This window comes from Triturus cristatus, chromosome 1_1 (genome assembly GCF_964204655.1).
Source record: "Triturus cristatus chromosome 1_1, aTriCri1.1, whole genome shotgun sequence".
In the NCBI taxonomy this organism is placed as follows: Eukaryota; Metazoa; Chordata; class Amphibia; order Caudata; family Salamandridae; genus Triturus; species Triturus cristatus.
In genome coordinates this window covers 1,236,640,545-1,236,668,130 of record NC_140579.1, presented here as the reverse complement: position 1 = coordinate 1,236,668,130, position 27,586 = coordinate 1,236,640,545, and the positions used below count along the sequence as shown (strand labels likewise).

Genomic DNA, 27,586 nt, shown 5'->3' with positions numbered 1-27,586 from the left:
GAGTGTGTGGTGCAGATGAATGGTATGTGTCCTAGGTGGTGTAGCTTTGTAGTTGTGCAAGCAAGTAAATGGCAGAGTGGTGGTAGTCATTTGTTTGTACTTACCAGCCTCCACTCCCCCGACTACTCCTGTGAGACTCTCTGGATGCAGAATGGCAAGCACCATCTACTCCCATTGTGTGAACGGTTTTTGTGGAATGGGAGGGCAACCGCCAGTCCTCTGAGCCAGCTCACGGTTCTTGCTCCTCCTCCTTGACCACCCTCTTCAGATCATGCCACCGCTTCATGATCTCCTTTTTTGATCTTGGGGTGGTCCCTACTGCATTGACCCTTTGGACTATCCTTGCCCACATTTGTGTCCTTGTGGCTAATGGTGTCTGTTGGACCAGGCTACCAAAAAGCTGTGGTTCTACTCTTGACTATCTCATCTACCATGACCTTCAACTCACTCTCAGTGAATTTGGGCATTTTCTGTGTGGCCATCGTGTGTGGTGTGCAAAGTGATTATGGGTGCAGGAGTGTGAGTGGTGGTTGTGGTTGTGCTGTGTATGGTGTGTGTTGTGCTTGTGTGGAGGTGGTGGTGGTGCTGTGTGTGGTGTGGCTAGTGAGGTTGTGTCCTTTGCCTCTCCTGTCAGCTGAGGTATGTGTCCCTTCTCTCCTGGAGTTTTGCAAGGGATTGTGGTCAGGGAAGGGGCTGGTTTTATACTCAGCTATGTGGGTGTGTCCAATTGGGATGTTGCTGACAGGTGTGTTGTCCTGGGATTTGTATTTCTGGTTTTGCCATGTGGTTGTGTCATTGGGGTGTGTTTTGTGTATTTGGGGGACATGGCTAGTTTTCTGTGTGCACTTTTTGGCCTTCTTGTGGGGTTTTGGCTTCGTCCGCCATATTTTTGACGGTTCGTCCGCCGCGGTGGCTGTGCTTCAGCTCTTCCATTGGCTCCACCATTCATCCCATTGTGCGACCGCAGCAGTCGGAGACAGCGGTACGTACCTCGGGACCGTCGGGGATATCCTAATTTCCGGGGCGGTGTCTCCGCTATACTTGCAGCGGGTTGTTGTTTTTCCGCCGCAATTCCGACCGCCGCGGACGGATTGTGGCCATCTCTGCCCACAACGGGCGGTTTTTCTTGGCCTCGGTCCGCCGCCGTCTGAATTATTGGGCTGTTAATCCTAATTTGGCCGCCGGTTTTCCCACGGTGCCGGCGGGCGGTTGTTTTCCCCTTCCATGGCGGTCGGGGTGTTTTTCCGCCCGCCATCCTAATGGGCCTCAATCTGTTTTTAGATGGATTGTCCCCTGCATAATCCTTTCTTATCAAAAAGCAAACAAAACCCTGTCCGGTAAACCTAGGGCCCACTCCACCAGGGGTAAATCAGCTTCTGCTGCTTTGCTTATGAACAACCCGATTGCTGAGATTTGCAAGGCTGCAACTTTGGGATCAATTCACACCTTCACAATCTATCAATCAGGGGTTTTATAGCGCTCTACTCACCCAATTACGCTTGGGAGGACAGTCAGCTTTGGGGACTCTACTGAAGGAAAACTTTTTCTGTACTGAGGAGAGGCCGTCAGAGGAAGGGCATTACACCACCTATTTAGGGTGGGTGGTGTGATGTCCTTTTTTTCTCTCCATCTAAAAAATAGACATAAAAACAAATAAGAGCCCATATACTCAGGGGAAAAGCTCTTAACGTGTGGGGTATTTGCTTTTTCTCTAACAATCAACCCACTTTGGGAGTTTGTGTTTTTTTAAAACAAAACTTTTGGTAAAGTTTGATGAAGTGTCATCAAAATTTCTATATCTTGACAGTAACTGCCATGATAGTGGTTCCAGTCACGGTACAGAGGTCACTGATGGGCCAGCAGCACTATCTACAATTGGCAGCTGGTAGTCTGTCAGAGTGGCCCCTCCCCGTCAAAAGAAGAATAACCTTCAAACTGCTTACACACGCCTACAAAGCCATCCTTAACACTGGACCCCAATACCTCAACGAACGAATTTCCTTCCACGCCCGAGAGAAACCTCTGCTCTGCCAACCTAGCCCTAGCCATGGTCCCCTGCATCCACAAGGCCAGAGCCGGTGGCAGATCCTTCTTCTACCTCGCGGCCAAGACCTGGAACTAAATCCCACTACACATCCGACAAAGCTGACACTGCACCAATTCAGAAAGGATCTCAAGACCTGGCTCTTTGAATGAACTACGGAGTGGGGCGCACCCTCCCCCGAGCCTTCAGACCCTCATGTGCGAGTAGAGCACTGTACTTAGGAGTAGTGAAGATTACTGGTAAGTGACCAGGACAATCCATTACCATGTTAGAATTACAATGTGTCCAACTGTATGGTCTGATCTTTCAAGGTTCTGAGATAGATTCCCTGATGGGTTACACATAAGGACATCAGTAAAGCAATATAAAATGTTCTTTTCTTACAAAAGTGGTGCAGAATCTTCTCGTGGTGCAAAGCAATATTTTAGTAGCTTGTGAATCTATATTTTTATCACATATTTATTTATTTAGAGAGGTTTTTTATAGCGTGAACATGACCCTTGTGGGTATCAGAGCTCTTTACAAATGTACAGAGAGCAGAGGCAAATAAGCCCAAAACATCAATAATATCATAGTCAAGAAAACTACAGGATCAGGCAGTGTCGAGAAAAGGGAGGGTACGAAATAATGTCAGGACTGATAAGTCGAAAACAATCAAATATCAGGTGAGCAGTAGTCATGAGTGTGATTGAAGAATCGGGATGGGTACGGAGAGAGGCAATCTTTGGATCTAGGGTTGAAATGTTTCATAAAGAGTACTTTGACTTCTTTCTTGAATGATACAGTTGAGGGGTTCATTCTAAAATTCAGGGGGCAAGGTTATCCAAATTCTCGGGCAATCCCAGAGAAAGATCGGTTGTAAGTTTTCTTCTTGCGGGATCTCTAAGGTTTCAGAAGTAAGGTTTTGGAGCTTCTGGAAGATCTGCAGCCACCAGATAGTTTGAGCTTCTGAGCGAGATATTTGGAGGTCTTAAAGTGGAAGGCTTTATGTCCTGCAGGCAATTTTTGCTGGATTCTTGCTTCCTAAGGGAGCCAGTTGAGTGATTCCAGATCAGGGGTGATCTGGTTGTTTCTTTTTGAGCCGATGATGAGCCTTGCAGCAGAGTTGAGCAAGGCCCTGAAGAGTTGCCATTTTGGATCTGGGCAGGCCACAGAGGGTTGCATTTCCATAGTCCAACCTGGTAATCACTAGGGCATGCACTGCATACTTGAGGTCATTGGGGGAGAGGAAGGGTTTTAATTTTCTTAGAATCTTCATTTGGAGATTCTCTCCTTTGGTGTGATGTGCTTCTGCATGTTGAGGTTCTTGTCAAGAGTTAATCCCAGTGATCTTGCTGACTCAATGACTTGTGGAATGCAGTTAAGGTCTGTTAGATATTTCAACCATTCTTCAATGACAGGTGATTGGTTGGGTGGGGTGATTAGTAAGAATTTGTTTTAATGAGTATTTAGTTTGAGGTGGTTGGATGCCAGCCAATTTTGAGTTTTGTGTAGAGTTGTGGTAAGGGAACTGATGTCTTCTGGGGCAGAGACTATTAAGTATAATTGGGTGTTGTCAGCCTACATGTGGTAGTGGATGATGGGTGAACTCAGAATTTCCATTAGAGACTCCATGAACAGGTTGTAGAGAGTGGGCGAGAGGGAGGAGCCCTCTGTGACACCTAACGTGATCGGAGTGGTCTGCGATAGTGAATAATTAACCTTGACCCTTTGAGTCCTGTTTTGGAGGTAAGAGGTGAACCAGTTTAAGACTGATCGTGTTAGCCTCATTTGGTGTTCCAGAAGGTCTATTATGTTGTCATGCTTAACCGTATGGAATGCCGACGATAGATCAGGGGGATTAAAAGGCAAGATTGGTTCTGATCCAGCATTTTTAGTGCATCGTCCACTATGTGTGTCATAGCCGATTCGGTGTTGTGCCCTGGACGGAAGCTGGATTAAAATTGGTCTAAGAGGTGGAATTGATTGATGTGGTTACGGAGTTAGACGTGAACACATTTTTCAAGGAGCTTCGCCAGGGTACGAATATTGGATATAGGTCGGAAGTTGTTTGATCTGCTTTTGGTTTTTTTAGAATGGGGGAAACCTGACCGGACTTTTAGCAGTCAGGGATTTTGCCTTGAAGCAGGGAGGCATTAATATTCTTGGTACAAAGTGGCAGTATCAAAGATGCGATCTCCTTGAAGAAGTTGGGAGGTAGATGTTCATTGAAGTGGTATGAGGGTTTCGGCGTTGCTAGAATCTTGTGAATGACACTTTCCTCAGAGGTTTTGAAAGAGTTCCATGAGATGTTGTTTTGGGGGATGTGCCCAGGGGGACAAGATAAAACCGCATTCCGGGAGGCTTAGAAGATGGTTTGAGGTGGGAGAGGATGTTGTTCCAAAGCCGTCTGCAGATAATTTCTCATGCTTTGTGTTTTCTGAAGAAAGGAGGCAAATTTCTAGCAGACTGGATCCAGCAAGGGATGGAGTGGGTGCGCAGTTTGATTGTACTTTTATGAGTTCAAATAGTTTTTAGGGTCGGTTTCTGGCTTGATCCAGCTAGTTTCTGAAGAAATTTGTTTTTGAAATTGTGATGCTTTTGTAGTATCTGTTCCTCTATCTCATATGCTTGAGGTGTTCAAGGGACGGATCTGATCTCCACTGACGTTCAGCTAGCCTCAGGTTGCATCTTTCTGTATTAAGGCTACCATTATACCAAGGTTTGGAGTCTTTGGTGTACGCTCTTATTAGTTGTAATGGAGCGATCGGGTCAAGAATAGTCTCCATGGAGCGGGTGTAGTGCTTGTAAGATCGAGGACATCTGACATCTCTCCAGGAGGAGGCAAGATGTTGTGGCTGAGAGAGGTCAATTCATTACAGTTGATGTTATGCATGCTTCTTTTCCAAAGTTTGAGTTTTGTTACTTGAGCTGTGTTAGTTATCACAAGACACACAATTGATGGACGGAATGCAGAACAAATCAAAACATTCACCTCCAGTCAAGAGATCTGGGTTAAATCCATCATTCTTTTGCTCACCATGCCACCCCAGTTTAGACCTGGCCATATGCAAATCAGTCTTGACCTTGTGCCTCATGGGATCAGTCCAGCCCGAACTGCCAAGCCAGGTCCTCCCTGGACCGGAAACAAGCATCCTAGGACCGGTTTCGGGGTTTCACCCCTCTTCAGCCAGGATAGCTTGATTCCAGTGGCACAGTGAACCCAGGACCCACGTCTAGGCATACCTGGCGCACTTAGGGCGAGAAAGCAAAAGACACACAATTGATGGACGGAATGCAGAACAAATCAAAACATTCACCCCCAGTCAAGAGATATGAGTTAAATCCATCATTCTTTTGCTCACCATGCCACCCCAGTTTAGACATGGCCATATGCAAATCAGTCTTGACCCTGTTAGTTATCACAGCTTCCATGATGAGGAATGTGATGCGGTGGTGGTCGGTCTAGTCACAGGGGAGGATAGATTCCAATGGAATTGAATTGGGCTTCGCAACAATAAGATCTAAAGTGGACCCTTTGTTGTGTATGGGGCTGTTGCCAAATTTGGTCAGGTTAAGGTCAGCAAGGAAGATTTTAAAGCTGTTAACTGCAAGATCATTCAGATCATTTCACTGAAGGCTGAAGTAGCCAAAAAGATGTGAGTACAATGTTGACCTGAGTTTGTTACAATGGTTTCCATGGTTTTTTCTATGAAAGCAAGATTGTCTCCTGGAGGTTGGTAGATCGTGTGTAATTTGCATAGAAGCCTGTTGTTGCAGGCGATATCAATGCATAGGTATTCTCAGGTGGATAGAACGGGGGATTGTGCGTGTTTAACTGACAGGTTGATACTGTGTATGCAAGAAATGCCTCCACCTGATCTACTGGGTCTATCCAATCTAGTGATGCCATGGTTAGGCGGGACCAATATGTCAATGATAGGAGCAGAGGAGTAATTTAGCCAGGTTTCAGTCAGATTTTGGAGGTCAAGATCACATGCGAGGATAAGGTCAGCAATATCTCCTGCATGTCTTGCACCTGATCTGCAATTGAATAGCATGCATTTCAATTGGGGTTTGTGGTGTGCTGGGTAGTCTTTTTGAGGATAACGTGTCTGAGGCTGTGCTTGTTGACCGCTCTATTGTTGAGCCTAAGAGCTCTATGAGAGTTCGCAGGAATGGAATAGATTAGGCTCTGACTATCAATGTTATCACAGTGTGAAGAGTTATATGATAAGAGGAGGGTTTGGATATCATGGTCTAATCGGTCGCGTGGGCGCATTGGGATAGGGTCTAGTTCTCCAACTCTGTTGTATAGGCAATTCGGAAGGAAAGGTCAGGTTGGAAGGGAGGTGTGTTGGAGGTATGGCGGTGTGGTTGGAGGGTTTGTCATGAATGAGAGTATTCATCCTCTGGTTCCTATTAGGACACTGAAAATTAGTCATCCCAGTTGTGATGCAAATTAGTCTATGTAAGTCTTTTTTGAGATCTTGCAAGTTTTTTGTAATTTCATCCAGTCTGGATTCTAGTAAGGTATGGTAGTGGGTTGTCAAGTATAGGAACAGGAGAAAGGGGGGATAGTTGGTGATGATGTCGGTGGATTTAGGGTGCTGATGGATTGTGGAAGAAAGCATAGGGGAGGGTGGATTGTGGATAGAGGTAGGATCAACGTTAGGAGGGGTAGAGTTCAAGAAATGGGTGAGTGGAAGTGCTCAGGGTAAGTCATTGGGTGTTATTGGGGATCAGCATTCGGGAGAGACAGTGTTTGAGGCATGTGGGGGGTCAAATGTATAGTCGGGGTGAAGGTGTGGATAACTTGACTTTGTAACTCTGAAGTGATTGCACTGGGTGTGGGATGAGATGCAGTCTAGTGTGGTGAATGAAGGAAGCAGACTCAGACCCGATGGGTGATGGAGGTGAGTTAGTGATGCCTACAAAGTTAGGAAGGTCTGGAACGGAGGTGGAATCGGAAATCGATACAGTTTTCTTGATGAGAGGGAAAATGTCTTCTAATAATTTAAGGTGGCGATCTGAAGACTGGATGAGGATAATACCATTGTTGTAGATGATGATAGTGACTTTTGCGAGGGGCCTACAGACAGTCTGAAACCATTAGGCTTTTTTTCTGGATGTGGCGATCAAGCAGTGAGAGCGCGCAAAAGTAGGGGTCGGAAACCAGGGATTATGGGTGAGATTTGAGGGGTCTGTGTTTTAAGGACTTGGATGCATTTTTGATAGATCCAGGTTGGTATTTGACAACCCTTATTTGAAAACCCAGTTCCAGTAGTTTACTATTGGTTTCTAGATTTTTCTTTGATCCACTTTCCACAGAATTACTTTGCCACTTCAGAGTCTCACTTTCTTTGTCTCCTTCCTTTCAAGGGTATTCCAAGTTTGGTAATGCAAAACAAGTCCAGCCAAATTGGGAATATTGTGATCTCCATGATAACAAAGGTACTCTTTCATGTTTCAGTCTTAAAAATATGTTTCTGTTTCAGAGGATGATGATGGCATTTGAAGAGCTAGGTGTACAAGCTGAGAATTCTAGACTGGAAATGCAGTTCAAATGTGAGTATGCCATTCCATTATCAACAGCTGATTTGATGGGATATAAAATAGAGAAGATCATTTGTAATATGTTATTGAATGTTTAGTAAGACTTTTGTTGTATCACTGAAAAAAATAAGAACTCTCCGCCTTTAAAGTTGAATCTTATAAAAGACTCATACTAACATTTGTAAGGTCGAAAGTCCATGGCATAGTAATCTTGCTCCTCCTTGCTTCACCTATTTTGCCCAACCCAGTTTGGTGTTTTGTGGTGAACCACTCTATGATGAGCTTCCTGACAAGTGTTCTACATGATTTTGGTGTAACATCTCAACATAAGAGTACTCAGCTTTGCTAGAATAAAGGATACACTGAAGTTGGTATTCTTTTTATCTTGAATTCTGGTAACTGCATAATAGCGATGGGCAAGAGGCCTTTTTGATCTGGACCCAAAGTGGGGGCGGTCGAACACGGGCCCTCCCTATTATGCTATGCTGTTGCTTATAAATACAACCTGTTACATCTCACTGAGTATGAGAAGTATGTGTGGGCAATGTTGGGTGTGCAAGAGAAATTTGTGTCCATGTGGTTGTGAGTCTCCATGCATTCATGCAGCCACAAAATTACCATTGAGGCAGCCGTTTAACTTTTTAACAGATGCTCTTCCTTTGTCACCCTATATCCCTGTTTTGCTCCTTCCTCTCCCTTTCCCTGTGCTAGGTATTGTTGCCAGACTGTTATGTGTCTATGTCAGATCAACAAAGTTTCAGTAAATCAGTGAAGTACTTTTTTGCCCTCTCTCAACTATTCCAGTTGGGGTAGGTATGTGTGCTGTCTGCAAAATGTAGCACATTGACAAGGACTGTGGAGAAGGGCATCGTCTCTGCTCTACCAAGATAAAAAGGTTGTGCTACCTCACAATTTTCTGCAAAGGAGTTAGAATAACAGATCATGATTGTCTAGAGGTCTTTCTGGAAGAGTTACTCATTCCTGTCTGACATGATGCATGCTTTCATCGTTGTACCTAAGTGACTGTAAGTATCATATGCTGATTTCCAAGGCATCTGACATTAAGTGAAGACTGACTTGCGCTTGAATTGTTCTATCCAAATTATCAAGTGCTAGACCAACCCTGAGTTGTCAGTTTGTCTGTCGCCATCTGCTAACGTTTTGAAGCAAAACTGACACTGTGAGCAACTGATGCTGAAAGCACTAAACATGTGGAAGGAATATTTGTCTGGCCTCCCAAAGCAGGACATTTTTAATTCCTGGATTGAAAAAAAAATACTGATGCTTAAATCTGAGTAAAAGGAGGTAGACAACATGTACTTCGTCATCATCAGAACCACTAAGACTGCCTAGATTGCCTATGTCCATAGTTAGACAAAGAGCAGAGCACTATGACACTGCCCATTGGGACCCAAGATGCCTGAACCCGAGAGTGCTCACTGGAGGAGAGATTTTGCTCTTCTCCATCTATATTATTATTATATATTTCTCAGCAGAAAGACCTGAAACACGGCTGCATCCAACCCACAGAATGAGAGGGAAGAGCTCAAACATCTGCAGGAATGAACCACTGATCTCTCACTGTTCCTTCAACTCACATTACCTCCAAAACTCCCTCTCAGGACGGTGTCGTGTAGTTCCTAGGAATCCCCAGGACCTGCGTGTTTTAGATGACTTAAACTGAGGGCTTGGTGTCCCAACCACTTCCGGACACCCCCACAGGATATGTCAGCCGTTAGACCAGCTAGCTCCACAGTGCCACTACCACCCCCTGTATCTTATAGTGGCGTAGGTAGTTTCTGGCAACCACTGAACATGACAACCCTGATTCCTCAAGGATCGTGGAAAACAGTACAGTACATTTTGCTCAGACTCTCGTACTCACTTACTCTCAGAAAATACACAGGCTGGCAATTAGGACGTTTCAATAAGTATTTATTGGTCCAGCGATAGTCTTGTGTAAAACATATGTGCTGCGATGATCAGGATACAAAAGAGATTGCTAGTGCTAATATAGTAAATAGTAGATACATTTCTACCATAGTGCTAATAAGATTAACATAAGCAGTTCAGATAAAAACAGTAGCAATTGCATATTACTAAAAATGCGTGCCCTAAGTAATTTGCCTAAATGTACCTAGCCTAGATCTGTATGTGTAGCATGTATATGTATGTAGGTAGTTAGGTAGCCAAGAACCCCCTAGTAAAGAACCAGCGCCCCACCTGATGTTTGAGAATGAGGGACACCGTCTCTGCGTCAAGGATGACACCCCGCAATTTGTAGGGGGGAGGAGTGACGGTCTTTTATACTAGAGTGCTCACTCCAGGGTTTCTTCTAGAATCAATATGTATTGAAAACAACCATATATGTTTTGGAAATAATCATGAATGTTTTTCCCAAACAAATGCGATCATGCACAGCTGGCTGTTGCCAAGGAGGGAATAAGTGGTGACCCTTTTACAAAATAATTATATCGTGCCTGAGGAGATGTTTAGGTACATCAGGTACAGGGATTATGATAGAATTCCGAGAACCTGGTGTCAAAGATATAGGAGCAAGCTACTAGGTAAAAGGTCACCTCTTTATAATCGTTATTGTCGTGTGGATGGGACATTGTATGTAAAATGGGGTATACATGACAGGACTATCCTAAAGGGAATGACAATGGGTGCAGAGTTATGGCAAGAGTGACTGATGTGTGCTTCTAGTTTGCGACAAATCGGTCTGAAAGCGTGCACTCTGGTGCAAAGTGTATTTATTGAAACAATACACTTTGCACCAGAGTGTTCGCTTTTAGACTGGTTTGTTGCAAATTAGAAGCACGTGTTTGTGTGTGTGTGTCCCATCCTGCCCTCGTGTGTGTGTGTGCTGCACAGCATCGCAGAGACATCCTTCATATATGAAAAAAATAGCACCCAAAGTAGGGGTGGCTCCTCCGCTAAGGCAGAGGAGCGTCGCCCCACGGTGGAACTGATGGCACAGGGGAGGAGTGGTTTGCACACTCCAAGTGGGCATGACTGCTTGGCCTGCCATGTTGGGCCGGCCAAACAGTCATGCTCGCTTTGCATGTTCCCCACCAGGCTGCATTACACAGCCTGGTGAGGAACATGCAATAGCTCTCTATCCCTGTCTGAGCACCGAAGTAAGGCGTTCAGACCAATCACATTGCAACGTTGTGATTGGCTTACGGGAGGGAGCCTGGGTGCTTCCTGTTTGCAATGAAAGGTGAGGTGAGACGGCGGTGTCAGGAGGGACCGGATCTGAGGAGAGACGGTGGCCGGCAAAAGGTAAGTGTTTTTTTCTTTTTGTCAAAACCCCCACATACCCAACACACGTCACGCCCGTTCCCTGCCTGCCGCCACTGCCCCAAAGAGGCACCAGTAGTTGTTGCATTCAAAGAATTAGCAACTTCTTTGAGTGCAACTGCTACCTGTGCCTCTTAGGGGTGTGATTTTTTTTATGTATCCCTCAAAATCTTATGAATTATGTAGATAAAAGACAAATTGCATGCCACTCCCACAGCGATTTTCAAATTTTATTGAGCTTTCAGGTCAATGTGTTCACCTTGCTTACCTGAATATGCTCACCTGAACATAAACTTCCAATAGTGGTTGCCATAGTAAAACGTGAAAAAAATAAAAGCAGATATATTTTAGCTACATTTCTAGCATATGCATAAAAAATAATTTTTCTAGGCATTAGACATATTTTCTGATGGATATATCTGCCAGTGGATTCCACACCTTGTGAATATCCCCTGCGCCAGCAACATTCGGAAACTTTTGTAGCACTCCACGCCAATGAGGTCGAAGACGACGTCACAGAGACACGGCTCCGCTCGCGACTCCGCTGACGTCACCGGATCCATAAGAAGACCTCGTCGGCGTGATGACGTCAGTTCCCTTTTTTCCGCGCCGTCGACGCTAACGGTTTTTGGGGACTCTCTCTGTAGCTTTAGCTGGATACTTTGTTTTCCTGTTGGTATCTCTCTTTCTTCTTGTCTACAGTTGAAAGATGTCGACTAAGAAGTCCGGGTTTGAGCCTTGCAGGGAGTGCGGTAAGCACATGTCGATTACGGATCCGCACGAGGACTGTGTCTGGTGCCTTTCATCGGATCATGATGTAGAAGGATGTTCTTGCTGCCGCAAGATGAGCACAAAGGCTCTGAAGGAAAGGAAGGCCAAGTTATTCATTGCCAGGATGAAAAAGGAGAAAAGAGGTCGAAGAAGGTCGAGGTCGAGATCGGCGTCGAAGTCGACATCGGGGCATGCTTCCAAGTCCAAGAAACACAAGAAAAAGAAGGATCTCGACATCGCTCGGACAGGGATGCGGCTGCGAGATCGACCTCACTTTCTCAACGTCGTAAGGACTTTGTGTCTCCTTCTCCTGTCTCTGTTTCTGATTCTCCTGTTGGCCTATCATCGCCTGCGGCTTCACCGGAGTATGCTCCGGCCCCGGCTCCATCTCCGGTTCCAGTTGAGGAAGTTCCAGCTCCGGACGAGGCTTCGGCTCCGCTGATTCCACCATCGGCGCCGATCGGCCCGAGTCCGGTGATGCCTCAGCCTGAGCCATATCCTTCATTTCCAGGCCTGGGACAAGGTCTTTACCAGAGCTTTGTACCCCTCTGGAGCGCCTTCGGGTCCCATGGGTCCAATGGCTTTCAACTTGGGAGTTCCTCAAGCTTACCCTCAAGCTCCCTTTATGCCATTTTTCCCGGCGACGCCGTCTTGGCATTTACCGGCGCCGAGGACATCGACGCCGCTTCCATCTTCACCGGCGCCGGCTCGACCTCGTTCGACTCCGGCTGCCCCTCTGGATCCGGGTTTGACTCCTTCCTCTGTATCGGAGCCCTTGCTTCCATTTAATGACACCATTATTGAACCGGTCATGGAAGTATGGCGTAAGCTCTTCTCTGCTCCTGCGGTCTCTAAGGTTGTTGCAAGGAGATATAGGGCGGCTCCAGGGGACCCAGACTTTCTGACTTCCCATCCTTCTCCGGAGAGTCTGGTGGTTCAGGCTGCCTGTTCTAAAAGATCTTCAGGTGCCTTTCCCCAAGTCCCTAGTGACAGGGATGCAAAGAAATTAGACCAGTCAGCCAAGAAGATCTTCTCTTCTGCGAGTATGGTTTTAAAATCGACAAATGCCACCTGTCTTTTGGGCCGATATATCCATGCTCTAATGGATTCAGCGAACAACTGGCCCCAAAACTGTCAGAGGAGGATAGACTGAACTTTAATGAGGTGCTATCGGACACTCAGGTGGCTGCACGTCAAGTAATCCAGTGCGGCCTGGATACTGCTGATTCTGTCACTAGGATTATGGGCTCTTCTGTTGCCACAAGGAGGGGTGCGTGGTTCAAGTCATCTGAGTTCTCCCCTGATGTGCAGGCTACGCTCCTGGACTTGCCTTTTAACGGCTCTGGTCTTTTTGGTAAGAAAGCTGATGCTGCACTGGAGAGATTTAAAGAGAGCAAAGCCACGGCCAAATCTCTGGGTCTGCAGACTCAGTCTAGGGGTTCGTTTAGGAGGTACAGGGGCTTTGGAAGATCGTCCTTTCGTACTTAGACAGCCCCAGCAGCAGCAGCAACAACAGCAACAGAACACCCTGTATAAGAGCTACAGGGGCAGAATCAGAGGTCGTGCTCGAGGTCGGCAGCTCTCCTCCTCCTCTTCCTCCGTCCCTCCCACCACTGCAAAGCTGCCCTAGATCCACCATTCTGGATCATGCTGGTCCTGTGGGGGGGCAGCTTACCCATTTTCTACAAGATTGGGAATCGGCTACTACAGACCTTTGGGTTCTAGATCTTGTAGAAAATGGGTACGCCCTTCCGTTTCGGGAATTCCCTCCAAATTACCCTCCTTGCCAAGGTGCTTCCTCTGATGACCATCCTCTTCTCCTCCAGGAGGAGGTCCTAACGTTGCTAAAAAAAGGTGCGATAGAGGTGGTTCCCGAGCAGGAAAGGGGTCAGGGATGCTACTCCCGCTATTTCCTGATTCCGAAGAAGGATGGCAGGCTGCGTCCAATCCTGGACCTCAGGATCTTGAATCTTTTTCTGAAGCAAGAGAAGTTCAAGATGCTCACCCTTGCACAGGTTTTTCAAGCGCTGCAACAGGAGGACTGGATGGTGTCCATCGACTTGCAGGATGCGTATTTCCACATCCCCATTCTGAAGTCGCACAGGAAGTATCTCCGTTTTACGGTAGGGTCACAACATTATCAGTTTGCGGTCCTCCCGTTAGGTCTTACTACTGCACCTCGAGTCTTCACCAAGGTGATGGCAGTGGTGGCAGCCCATCTCAGAAGGTCGGGGATTCCAGTTTTCCCTTACCTGGACGACTAGCTGATCAAAGCGGAGTCGCCAGAGAAGGTGCTTCATCATCTGCAGGTTACAACCCAGCTGTTGTACAAATTGGGTTTCTCGATAAACGTGCGCAAGTCTCACCTGGTGCCCTCTCAGCGCAACCTGTTCATAGGGGCAGTACTGGACACTACTGTGTGTCGAGCATTCCCACCTCCACAAAGGATTCTCAAGATACAGGAAATGATTCCCTTGTTTTACAATGGAGCGGTCGTTTCAGTCCTGAAGGTCCTTAGTCTGCTTGGTCTGTTTGCTTCCTGCATTCTCTTGGTCAACCATGCACGCTGGCACATGAGGGCGCTCCAGTGGTGCCTCGGCAGACAGTGGTATCAGCACAAGGGAGATCTCGGGGAGTCTGTGAGGATCTCCAGAGAAGCTGCAGCGTATCTGTCTTGGTGGAGCGTGGAGGGCAATCTGTCTCAAGGAAAGCCCTTCCATCTACCTCCATCGGTGGCCACAGTGATAACGGATGCATTCACTTTAGGGTGGGTTGTGCATCTGAGGAATCTGGAGATCAAAGGTCTTTGGTCTCCAGAGGAAAGGTTGCTTCACATCAACCTTTTGGAATTGCGGGCGATACGTTTGGCACTCAAGGCCTTCCTCCCTTCCCTTCGCGGTCAGTCGGTTCAAGTCCTGACGGACAACACTACCGCGATGTGGTATGTCAACAAGCAGGGAGGAGTGGGGTCGCATTGTCTCTGCAGAGAGGCTCTGCGTCTCTGGTCCTGGGTTCAGGATCATCAGATTTGTCTGATGGCAAATCATCTGGCCGGGGTTCTGAACGTGCGTGCAGACAGTCTCAGTCGGCAGTTCTCCGCCGACCACGAGTGGAGGCTCCATCTGGAGGTGGTTCGTCACGTCTTTCGGACGTGGGGAACTCCTCGGGTTGACCTGTTTGCCACTCACGAGAATGCTCACTGCCCGTCATTCTGCAGTCTCCAGTATCCGATGCAGGGAGTTTTGGGGGACGCGTTTCAGTTGAGATGGGACTCACATCTCCTTTACGCGTTTCCTCCCATACTCTTGATTCCTTGGGTTCTGAGGAAGATTCGCCAAGACCGGGCCCAAGTCATTTTGATCGCCCCAGATTGGCCAAGAAGGGTGTGGTATACAGATCTTCGTATAAACGCAGAAGTCCAGGGGTATGAAGCTACAAAAGAACAAAATGACTAAACAAACAGAAAAAGCAGTGGAGCTCAGAAAACGTGAATGAAAATAAACTAAAGCCAAGTCAAAAAGTCCTCAAAAAGAGGACATAATCCCATCACCCACCGTGGTGGCATGCTTCATCATATGGGATCTCCTCTCAACCAAACCTAGTTTGGCTGAGGAGCTACTACTCCCAATCTGCAACTTAAGGGAGGAGCTCGCAGATGTTTTAATCTACGCTAATGGAACGGGATCTCCTAAAGATCGATGAGGCTAGCCTAAGTAAGGTGAAGACCTAAAGTGCAGTGTAGAACTAAGTGATTTAAAATTGACTACAGGAACATTAAAAACTTTAATTACGTCTATCCCTGTGCCAATATTAAAAGCAGAGTAGTAGCGCGGTCTGACCAAATTGACGAACGCGCTTATTATAAACCAGGAAACGGTTTGACGCGTTTAATGTTCCTGTAGTCAATTTTAAATCACTTAGTTCTACACTGCACTTTAGGTCTTCACCTTACCTTAGGAGATCCCATATGATGAAGCATGCCACCACGGTGAGTGATGGGATTATGTCCTCTTTTTGAGGACTTTTTGACTTGGCTTTAGTTTATTTTCATTCAGGTTTTCTGAGCTCCACTGCTTTTTCTGTTTGTTTAGTCTTTTTGTTCTTTTGTAGCTTCATACCCCTGGACTTCTGCGTTTATACATTGTTAGTAGGGGGACTTGTCCAGGCTGGTCGTGTGATCCCTCAGACCCTCTTGCTTACTTGTTTTCTTGGTGGTATACAGATCTTCTCCAGTATTGGGGTGTCTTTCATAGATTCACATGCTTGAATATTCCCCGTCGTCGGAGTGGGAGTCCCATGGTAAATAAAATAGCAATATATATAGTCATAATATACCTAAATAATCCCATAAATAGAGCTATGTAGGTGTAAAAACACCAAGAATGTACCTATATGAAATCTCCATAGGGATACATGGAGAGAGAAAAAAGACATTTGCAGTCTATCTCTGTCATTATCTTGGTCCAAACTACAGCCAATCAGGCGTCAGCACCTCTCCAGAACCTTCTCCTCAGAGTTCCTGACCTCAGATTTTCTACCGCACTTCGTGTGACAGGGAGTCTCCCTGAGCTCTGCTCAGTTTTTGTCTGTCAGAATGTCTTCAAGTAAGAGATCTCTGTTTAGACCTTGTTCTTCGTGTGGAAAACTGCGTTTATTCTCTGAGGACCCACACAGTAAGTGTATTTACTGTTTGTACCCGGATCATGAGGTGGCAAAATGTAAATTTTGTAGAACATTTTCTACAAAAACTTTGAAGGACAGGGAAGGCCGTCTCTTATTGTGGCTACAGAGACTTAAAGATAAGGAGGATCCAGTTTCTGATATGGAAAGCCTTATTTCTGGCCGTTCCCAGACAGCCTCAAAGCGCAGTAGTGTGCAGGAGTTGCCATCTCCTTTCCTGAAGAAAAAGAAACTGTCTTTGGCTCTTACATCTGCCACATCTGCTGATTCACCTACTGTTTTGTCACCTTCGAGACCTAGTTCTCAGGCTGTTGAGGCGTCTACTTCCAAGTTTTCTGGAAAAATACTGGCAGCCTCGTCGACGATGCTTCCGACGAAATTTGCAGTGACCGGCTCATCGACGGTGACTCTGACGATGACATCAGCAGCGTCTTCGTCGACGATTGTCCCGTCGACGTTAGCCTCGTCGACGGTAACCATCAGTACCACAAGGTCGGTGACTTCTATATTACCCATTACATCGTCGTCGACGAGGAAAGAAAAGGTTCCGTCGACGAAGACTTCGTCGTCGACGAAGGGTGTGAGATCGACTTCGTCGTCGAACTCGTCGACGGCTATTCCGTCGATGAAGAAGAAGAAGATTCCGATGACAGCTTCGTCGACGACAGCTCCGTCGACGACGGCTTTGTCGGCGACGTCGACGACGACTCCGTCGACGATGGGTTTGTCGACGCAAATTTCGTCGATGATAGTTCCGTCGACCACTGTTCCACCGACGGTAGCTCCGTCGACTAGGCCCTCTCCGAAAACGTCCTCGGTGAATACCATGCAGCCGTCGACGGCAATTTCATCAATAAGGATAAAGGTGAACAGATTATCATCTGCTCAAAGGTCATTGAGAGAGCAGCTGCCTCCCGCGACTTCAGCGCCGGTTTCATCTTTCGCTGTGGTCCCCTTGATGCCATTGCCACCTAGTACTGGCCTAGATAGGCAAGACGAGATTATTCCTGTAGAGGAGTCGCAGCTTCCGTCACCATTATTTGCGACAGATTCTGAACAGGAGTCCGAGGAAGGTTTACCTGACTCTTTTGGTACGGCGCAAAGCCCATCCGACTTAATAATTAAATGCCAGGATGACAGTAGTGAGGATGAAGATCCAGTTTACAGGCGGCAGGTTCCTGCAAAACATTCAACGGCGACTCTGCCATTGTCACTCATAGCTAATCTCCAACGCATGTTGGACGATTATAACCAACGTTTTCCTCTGTCGCCGCAACATCCTGGGGTTCCGTCAACGCCTGTGGTTCCGACAAATATAACTCCGGTGCCGATTGGAAATCCTTCACCCCTGATGCCGTCAGCACCACTAAGACAGCCTTCAACGAGGTTTTTACCTCATCATGAGTTCGTGGAGGAGGTCCCTCAAGAAAGAGAAGAAGGTGAAATCCAAGATGATGATGGTGATGTTGATAATGATGATGATGATATGGCGGAGTGGGACGAGTACCAAGCACAAACACCATCCCCCTCTCAAGTAGTATCTGGTGACTCACCTCCAGTGGACATAGCGACTTTTCACCAACTAATGGAAAGGGCGGCACAACGTTTTAGGCTGACAACGGAGCGCAGAGAGGAAGATTGTTTCCTTTATGATTTCAAGAGTCAACCTTTTAAACAAACGCATACTATTCCCATTGTGGATTTCATTTGGGAAGAAGGCAAGAAGTTGATGAAAACACCTAATACCTTGCCAGCACAGGTGCCTCGATTAGAAAAGAAGTATAAGGCGCCACTAGGAACCCCAGCATGCCTCACGGGTCAGTCAAGACCTGAGTCCGTCATTATGCAGGCAGCGCAACGTAGGGCGAAAAATCCTGCATCTACTGTCACCGCACCACCGGATCGTGACGGACGTCGAATGGATGCCATAGGGCGTACGTTTTCTTCAATGGCCTCTACTGTGGTTAGAGCGGCTAATGCCTTGGCCATTTTGGGTCGTTATGACCGACAAGTGTGGGCTGACATTTCGACTTTTGTTCAAGAACTGCCGGAGCCATCTAAGGGCGAAGCAATGAAGTTGCTCCAAGAGGGAGAAGCTACGTCGGCGGAAATGATTGATTGTGCAGTGGACATCGCATGCACGGGTTTCCGTCAGCTTGCTGGAGCGGCTGTTCTGCGCAGGCAGGGGTGGTTACGATCGACATCCTTTCGCCAGGAGGTGCAGTCCATGATTTTAAACATGGCTTATGACGGAGAGGCGTTATTTGGAAATCACGTCGATGAAGCGCTCCAGTCCATAAAGAAGGATACTGAGACGGCTAAATCTCTAGGAAATTTACATTTTCAAAGACAACATTTTCGTGGTGCACGCGGACGCGGCACCTCCTCAAATTGTCGAAGGGGAAATAATCAATACAGACCCAATAATCAAGGATCCAACCGCTATTCATATAGCGAGCACCAACAATCATCACGACAGCAGGCCTCCAAGTCGTATAGAGGGAAATCCTCATACAGAGGAAACGCGTCAAAAAGACAATGACTCTTACCAGACAAACAAAGTTGGAGGTCGAATCTCTCTGTTCTTTTCCCAATGGTCCTCAATTACAAAGGACCGTTGGGTTTTGGGCATTGTGAAAAAGGGGCACGCTTTAGAGTTCACCAAATTCCCTCCGTCCACACCACCCACCGGACCACCACCAGCTCACTTCAAGGAACTTTTACATCAAGTTCGACTTCTAAGTCAAAAAGGAGCTATAGAGTTGGTACCAATATCTCAAAGGGGGAAAGGATTTTATTCCCGGTTCTTTCTTATCACAAAGAAGAACGGAGAATGGAGGCCCATCCTCGATCTGAGGGCGCTCAACAAATATCTAAAGAGCCAATCCTTTCGTATGATGACGTTAGTAGAGATCTTGCGTTTACTCTCGCAGGAAGATTTCATGGCAACGATAGATCTCCAGGATGCCTATTTTCATATCCCTATATTACAACGTCATCGGAAGTTCCTGCGTTTTCGAGTGGGTCAACACGATTTCCAATTCAAAGTGTTACCGTTTGGTCTGCGCTCGGCCCCTCGAGTGTTTACAAAGGTACTAGCTCCAGTGATAGCGTTTCTGCGACTCCAAGGTGTGCAAATATTTCCATACCTAGACGATTGTCTACTAAAATCACAGTCAAGCGCTCGCCTGCGACAACACACGCTTCTATGCCAGGAGATGTTTCGCTCATTAGGTCTCTCCATAAATGCAGCGAAATCCCAGCTTCATCCTTCGCAACAAAAGGACTTTCTGGGACCCACTCTGGAAACGGTATCAGCAAAAGCGTTTCTATCCCAGGAGCGTCTACAAAAGATACTACCGCTGGTGACTTTGATCAGGTCAAAAAAGTCAGTTTCTGTAAGACTGTTGAAATCATTTCTGGGGATGGCATCATCGTCCATTGCCTTGATTCCTCACTGCAGGCTAAGGACACGTCCTATCCAGGAAGCACTGGATGTTCAATGGCGTCAAGTGTCGGGATCTTTCAACGACATGGTATGTGTCACAGATCAAATGAGGTCAGCACTCGAATGGTGGACAATACCAGCCAACTTAGCAGAAGGCACTTCATTTCTGTCGGTGACACCGGACAGGACAATCACGACAGACGCCTCATTAGAGGGATGAGGCGCTCATTTGGAAGATCTTTCTGTAAAAGGAAGATGGTCAACACATCAAAGAACTTGGCACATCAACAGGTTGGAGCTTATGGCGATTTTTCTGGCTCTAAAATCATTTCTACCCTTAATCCAAGGAGAATCAGTGCTAATACAGACAGACAACACAACCTGTATGCACTATGTGAACAAACAGGGCGGAACGAAATCCCCGAGTCTGTCCAGGTTAGCTCAATCAATTTGGGACTGGTCTCTCAGTCATCGCATCATGATTACAGCAGTTCATCTACCAGGAATATCCAATGTCCTAGCGGATTCCCTGAGCAGGTCCTCCTCATCGACCCACGAATGGGAATTACACCAACCAACTCTAGAGAGGATATTCCAACAATGGGGTCGTCTACGGCTGGATCTCTTTGCTACGCCGGAGAACCGAAAATGCCGAGATTATGCAAGCTGGCATCCCCACAAAGGGTCACAGGGAAATGCCCTTTTGATGAACTGGTGCAATCTATTTGCGTACGCTTTTCCTCCAATTCCCCTCATACCTCGGGTCCTTTGGAAGATGAAGAGACAACCTTGCCACCTGATTCTAATAGCCCCACGTTGGCCCCGACAGGCATGGTTCTCAGAACGGCTCCTGCTGTCCCAATGCCAACCAATCCTCCTGCAGTCTCGGACAGATCTGCTCACGATGAGCGAAGGGAGAATTTGTCATCCGAATCCTTCCTCACTGAGTTTATCGGCATGGAACCTGAACACCATGAGTTCGCCCATCTAGACATCCCGCAGGATTGTAGGGACATTTTGGCCCAGGCAAGAGCACCCTCTACAGTCAAGACGTACAAGTTGAAATGGAAAAGATTCTGCCACTGGTGTGCTTCTAACGGAATCCACCCAATACATTCCACGGCACACCAATTACTACCTTTCTTCTTGCACTTGACTATCCCATGCAACTTTACGGGTTTTCCTAGCAGCGATTTCCCGTTTCCAACAGGATGGATCAAATTCCCGTTGTTCCTCAAGAATAATCCGCCAATTCTTTAAAGGCTTATTCCGAAAATTTCCGCCAATTCGGCGTCCTCCTCCGTTGTGGCATCTTAACGTTGTGTTAGCGCAATTGATGAGACCACCGTTCGAGCCCATTCACAAGGCCGACTTAAAACATCTAACTTGGAAAGTGGCCCTACTTCTGGCACTAACGTCTTCACGTCGTGTCAGTGACATCCATGCTTTTACCATCAAACCTCCTTTCCTGCAGTTCAAACCGGATGCTGTAGTGTTGCGTACCAATCCATCATTCCTACCCAAGGTGCCTTCTGATTTTCATAATAACGAGCCAGTCATATTAAAGACTTTCTTTGCTAATCCTCAGACACCTGCGGAGCAAAGGTTGCATTCTTTGGAAGTTCTACATCAGCAGGACAGCTTCGTTTCGAAAATCCGATCAGCTTTTTATAGCGTATGGACGCTGTCATAAAGGACGTCAGGTTACTAAACCGACGATTGCACGCTGGATTTCGACGGCTATTGTCTTCTGCCATCAAAAGGCAAACAAACCACTGCAGTCTTCAGTGAGAGCACACTCCACTAGGGCAGTATCATCATCTACCGCCTTATTTGCTGGAGTACCTTTGCAACACATCTGCAGACCAGCTACGTGGTCGACCAGACACACGTTTACTAAGCACTACTGCTTGGCGGCTTTAAGCGAGGAGGATGCTGCAGTGGGACAGGCAGTGCTGCGCAATCTTTTTAAATAAGGTGAGCCTCTTCCTCCCGCCTCCATATTGTTTCCGTTTACTGTTCAATACTATTCATTGCATTTAGATACATGCTGTATGTCAACAGATATAGGTATCTGTATATATATATATATGTGATGTTTTTATAAGAAGGTTATGATCATTGCGATCTCATGTTGATGTCATTATGGAAACAATAATATGGTTACTGCTTTCTATTCGTATTCAAGCATGTGAATCTATGAAAGACACCCCAATACTGGAGAAGAACAATTGTTACTTACCTGTAAACAGGTGGTTCTCCAGTATTGGTGTCTTTCATAGATTCACATGCGACCCTCCCTCCTCCCTTCAGAGGCTTTTTCCTCCTCATAAACTATGCATACACTTTGGTGCTACGAAAATCTGAGGTCAGGAACTCTGAGGAGAAGGTTCTGGAGAGGTGCTGACGCCTGATTGGCTGTAGTTTGGACCAAGATAATGACAGAGATAGACTGCAAATGTATTTTTTCTCTCTCCATGTATCCCTATGGAGATTTCATATAGGTACATTCTTGGTGTTTTTACACCTACATAGCTCTATTTATGGGATTATTTAGGTATATTATTACTATATATATTGCTATTTTATTTACCGTGGGACTCCCACTCCGACGACGGGGAATATTCAAGCATGTGAATCTATGAAAGACACCAATACTGGAGAACCACCTGTTTACAGGTAAGTAACAATTGTTCTTCTCCACCTCTCCTCGTGCCCTCCGCTCCGTCTCCCTCTGAGGGCAGACCTCCTCTCGCAGTCGTAGGGGCAGGTTCTACACCCCCACCTCCAGAGCTTACACCTTCATTCCTGGAGATTGAACGGGGCAACCTGAATTCTTTTTCAGTCCTGCCTGATGTGGTAGATGTAATATTGTCTGCCAGACGTCATTCCACTAAATCTATCTATTCCTATAGGTGGTCTAAATTTGTTCTTTGGTGCGGAGAGAAATCTATTGACCCTTTGAGGGCTCGTTTATTCAACATTCTTCAGTTTGCTCTTTCTCTTGCTCAGCAAGGCTTTGCTGTAGCCACTGTGAAGGGATATCTATCGGCTTTGTCGGCTTACCTTTGCTTGCCGGATCAGCCGTCATTGTTTAACCCTTTCCGTGCTTGTGACGGAGCGGTTCCGTCATGCGCGACGGTCGCGCTGTGCGCATGACGGAACCGCTCCGTCGCGGCCCCGCCCGCTCACGGAACCTTCAGCGTGGCGCGGAAATCCGCGCCGCGCTGAAGGGGTTAAATCACCTATTGTTTTACGTTTTCTTAAGGGCCTTACAAATACGTTTCCGCCTACTCCTTTTATTATGCCTCAATGGGACTTAAATCTTGTCTTAACTTACTTGATGGTTTCTCCCTTTGAGCCCTTGCACAAGTGTCCCTTGAGGCTGTTATCTTTTAAAACGGTCTTTCTCATTGCTATTACCTCGGCAAGGAGAGTAAGTGAGCTTCAAGCTCTGAGTTCAAAACCCCCGTTTTTGACCATTCATGCTGATAGAATGGTACTCAGGACCAGGGCTGCTTTTCTGCCTAAGGTGGTAACCCCTTTCCATCTGGGGCAATCCATTACCCTTCCTACCTTCTTTCCTCCCCCTCACCCTTTCAAGAGGAGGAGCGGCTTCACCGCTTGGACCCTAAGAGGGCGGTGAGCTTCTACCTCGATAGGACTAAAGACTTTCGAGTGGACGACCAGCTCTTCGTGGGCTTTGTTGGCTGCAGGAAAGGCAGAGCGGTGCACAAGCGCACCCTTTCCAGATGGATTATCTTGTGCATCAAGATATGTTACTCTTTGGCCGGTAAGGAACCTCCATAGGGTATAAGGGCTCATTCTACCATGGATAAGTCTTCTACATCTGCCTTGTCTAGAGGTGTTCCTGTGGAGGACATTTGTAGGGCGACAACTTGGGCCTCCCTCCACACTTTCGCAAAGCATTACTGCTTGGATTCCGAGGTGAGGAGGGACGGACATTTTGCTCGTTCCGTCCTTCAGCACTTTCTGGTATAGAAGGGTGGACACCCTCCTCCGGGAGTGGGACTGCTGTGGGAATCTTTTCACAAGGTGAGGAATCCACTGGCAGATGTATCCATCAGAAGAACAAGTTACTTACCTTCGGTAATGCTTTTTCTGGTGGATACAGAATCTGCCTGTGGATTCCTCATTGACCCACCCGCCTCCCCGTTGTCCACCCTTGTATACCTACAATTCTAATGATGGTGTTTCAAAATTGATTTGTTACTGTCAAAGGCAGTGTGTTATTTCTTTTTCCTTCCTATGTTATCTCCACACTGTGTGTGTTGCTTTGTATATTATGTACTGTGTATACTGTGTATATATTGCTGTCAGTCCGTCCGTGTGCCTCGAAGGAACGTAAAAAGGGCGGAACTGACGTCATCACGCCGACGAGGTCTTCATATGGATCCGGTGACGTCAGTGGAGTCGCGAGCGGAGCCGTGTCTCTGTGACGTCATCTTCGACCTCATCGGCGTGGAGTGCTACAAAAGTTTCCGAATGTTGCTGGCGCAGGGGATATTCACAAGGTGAGGAATCCACAGGCAGATACTGTATCCACCAGAAAAAGCGTTACCGAAGATAAGTAACTTGTTCTTTTGTTTTATATTTATAGTTTAAAATTTAAAAAGGACAAAAAAACAATCTTTATGAGGGAAGAAGTACTCAGATTTTATGGTTCAATTCTTTTTATTGATATTTCCAAAGAAAAACAGTGCCGATATCAGCCATTCTAGCCTCTTGAAGGTTTGAGAGACCATTAAGCGAAACAAACCTGTTTATGCAAGTAATAGTTTGGCAAACAATCCCCTACCCTGCCCACTCCTTCCTCCCTCCACTCACTTCCAGTCTATGACACATATAAAATGACAACATCAGTGTTGCTTAAAATTGGTCTGTTTGTGGCTGTTGGGCTATCTTGGGTAAGTGCAGAAGGCGGAGAAACCTAGGGCATGTTATTTCCTGAAAGTCTTGCGAGAGTAGGGATACATAGGGGGGGCATAAGTCCCTGAATGAAGACAGTGTAAGCGTGATCTTTTCCATGCCCAATATGTGCCACAACCTGTGGAGCCAGCCGGTATGGGTGAGAATCTGCGAGGGGTCCCAGTGTGTGAGGATGTTCTGCATGGCCGCTCTCAGCGCTTAGCCGATCTGCTGTCCTCTTCTGGATTTCAAAGGGTGTGTTAGCGGGCTTGGTAGGCCTAGTATTATATATGCAGAGAATCGTGGCAGTTGGGTGTCTAGGTGGGTGTCTATGTTGTTGAGTACCTATGACGAGTTTAGGAGGAGCAGCAGGCAGTCAGTCCCATAAGATGTGCACCAATGTCCCTGGTGTCCCACAGCCTCGTCAGCAATCTGCGCTCTGTATTGGGTTGAGCCTATTAAGTCATGGTGGGGTGTAATACCAGTATGTAGCCACTTTCTTAAGTGTTTCGGTGAGTGCCATGTTTCTGGCTGTGTGCCTGGCTCTGTTGTATATCCCCTCCCAGGTCCGTTTCCCACTTGGCCCGGCTAGCATTGTGTATATGTCTATTACGGAGGTTCATAAGTGCATATAGTTCGGAGATCAGCCTCTTGTCTGAAGTTTTAGTGAGGAGCCATCTTTCGTATTGGGTGAGGTGCCACTGTGCGTTGGGTTTATTTTGTCGGTGTAATATACCATGTCGGAGTTGCAAATAGTGGAGTCGCTCTGTCTCAGGGAGTCCATAATCTGTGTGTATCTGGGGGAAGGAGAGCACTCCCTCCTCATCAAATAGGTGACCCATAGAGTTACAGTCTGATTGTTGCCACCTTGCAAACCTCGCCACCTCTTAGTCAAAGTCTTCGTTGTCCAGTAGCGGTGTGAATGGGAGAGGGGAAGGAGGTCAGTTAGTGTCGGATGCTGGTCTAGTCCCATGCCTCCATTGTCACCTGTGTGATCGGAGACAAGTATACGTTATGTGGCCTATATGCTCTCCTTAGGAAGGGAACCTTCCACAAGGACGTTCCTGTCACTGCTCTGTCTTGGAATAATCAGTGCTTCTCAGATTCGGTCCGGTTCCACTCGACCAGATAGCACAGTTGTTCCGCCTGGTAGTATAACTGAAGGTCTGGAATGCCCAGGCCCCCGGCACTAGGGGGGAAGAAAGCCAAGGGCTTCCTTCATGCAGGGTCTCTTCCCCTGCCAGATAAATTGTAATAGCTTTGTCTGGAGTTTGGAGATCATTCCTGAGGATGGCGGTAGAGGGAGAGTCTGAAAGAGGTATAGTGTCTTTGGGAGAATTGTCATTTTAATTGCCGCCACCCTTCCCACCCAGGAGGTACACTGACGTGTACATGAATGTGCTCCTACTGTTACATGCTTATTGCTGCTACCTACCTAACTTTGCAAGAACTGTGACACTGGATCTGTTCTGTTTGTTGTGTAAAATGTTGTATACTCGTGCTGCTTTCCTTGTAAAGCGCTCTGATACCCTACCCTGGGTCTTGTTCGCGCTATAGAAAACTCTAAAAATAAAATAAATAAAAAAGGAGGTCTGGTAATGTTTCCACTGCCCCATTTCGCTGCGGATTTGCCTATGCAGCAAGCAGTAGTTATTAGAGGCGGTGGACTGTGTGGTAGCAGCCAAGTTAATCCCTAGGTATGCGATCGCCTCAGATGCCCATTGATTGGGGTATTGCCTTGTCAACTGTTCCACCAATTGACGTGGTAGGGAGAGGCTAAGTATCTGCATTTTCTCGACATTGACTTGAAAGGCCGATGCGTTTCCGAAGGTCTCAAGTTCCCTCAGGAAGGCTGCCAGGGCCATGGCTGGTTTCTCTAACGTGACAAGCACATCATCCGCATATAGGCTTATGGTGTGATGGTCACTTCCAAAGGTCACTCCCAGGATTTTGGGGTGGTCCCGGACTCTTTGGGCCAGCGGCTTCATGTAGAGAGCAAAGAGCAGGGGCAACAAGGGACACCCGCGGCGTGTGCCTCTACCAATCGAGAAGGTGTGCAGAAGTTTAGCCATTGATCCGGACCGTCGCTGTGGGTGCACGATAGCAATTAAAAAATGTTGTCTTGAGCTTCCCCCCTAAGCCAAAATGAGTAAGGTCCTGTTCCAAGTACGGCCAATGGACCTTGGCGAAGGCCTTTTCTGCATCAATCACTAAAAGCACATATTCGCCTGGGGCGCATGAGACCTTCTCGATATCATGGAGGTGGCGTTTGGTATTATTGCTCGTCTGTCTCTGGGGGATGAAGCCTGCTTGGTCTTGGTCGAATATAGAGGGCATATATGGATTGAGCCTGCTTGCCAGAATGCTCGTGAACAACTTCAAGTCCACATTTAAGAGGGAGATTGGTCGATATGAACTGCATTGCGACTTGCCTTTGCCTGGCTTAGGGATGACGACTATAGAAGCAGTCAACATTGAGGCCGGGATCGTCCTGGGTCAGCGAAGGTGTTAAACAGTTGTGTCATAAGGAGCGCTGAGGCAGGGCAGAAAGTTTTGGGAAAGGCCGATGAGTATCCGTCAGGGCCTGGAGACTTTGCCAGTTTCAGCCGAGAGATAGCTGATATGACTTCCTCGATGCGTATCTCTCCCTCAAGAATTTTAGTTTGTTCTGGTGTGAGGGGGGTCTTTTGCGCTAATTGGAGATACCAATTGCCATCTGAGAGGTCTATGGATTAACTTGAGTACCAGCGTGAGTAAAAGTCTTTGAAGGTGTTCGCCATAGCTTTATTGTTTGTCACCAACTCCCCCTTGTAGGAAAGTGTCCTTTTGGTTGCCCCCCACGTTTTTCCTGATGTTGATGCTCTATGACTGAG

The 27,586-nt window shown here is 46.9% G+C and overlaps 1 protein-coding gene across 1 annotated transcript in view; it reads left to right on the top strand.

Moving 5' to 3' along the window:
• Positions 1-6,933: 6,933 nt before the first annotated feature.
• LOC146871892 (synaptonemal complex protein 1-like) overlaps positions 6,934-27,586 on the top strand; it is a 172,625-nt gene continuing 151,972 nt past the window's right edge. The window contains exons 1-2 of the mRNA XM_085649323.1: positions 6,934-6,939; positions 7,522-7,591. Coding sequence (XP_085505449.1) covers positions 6,934-6,939; positions 7,522-7,591 — 76 coding nt within the window. The remainder of the gene's footprint in view (positions 6,940-7,521; positions 7,592-27,586) is intronic.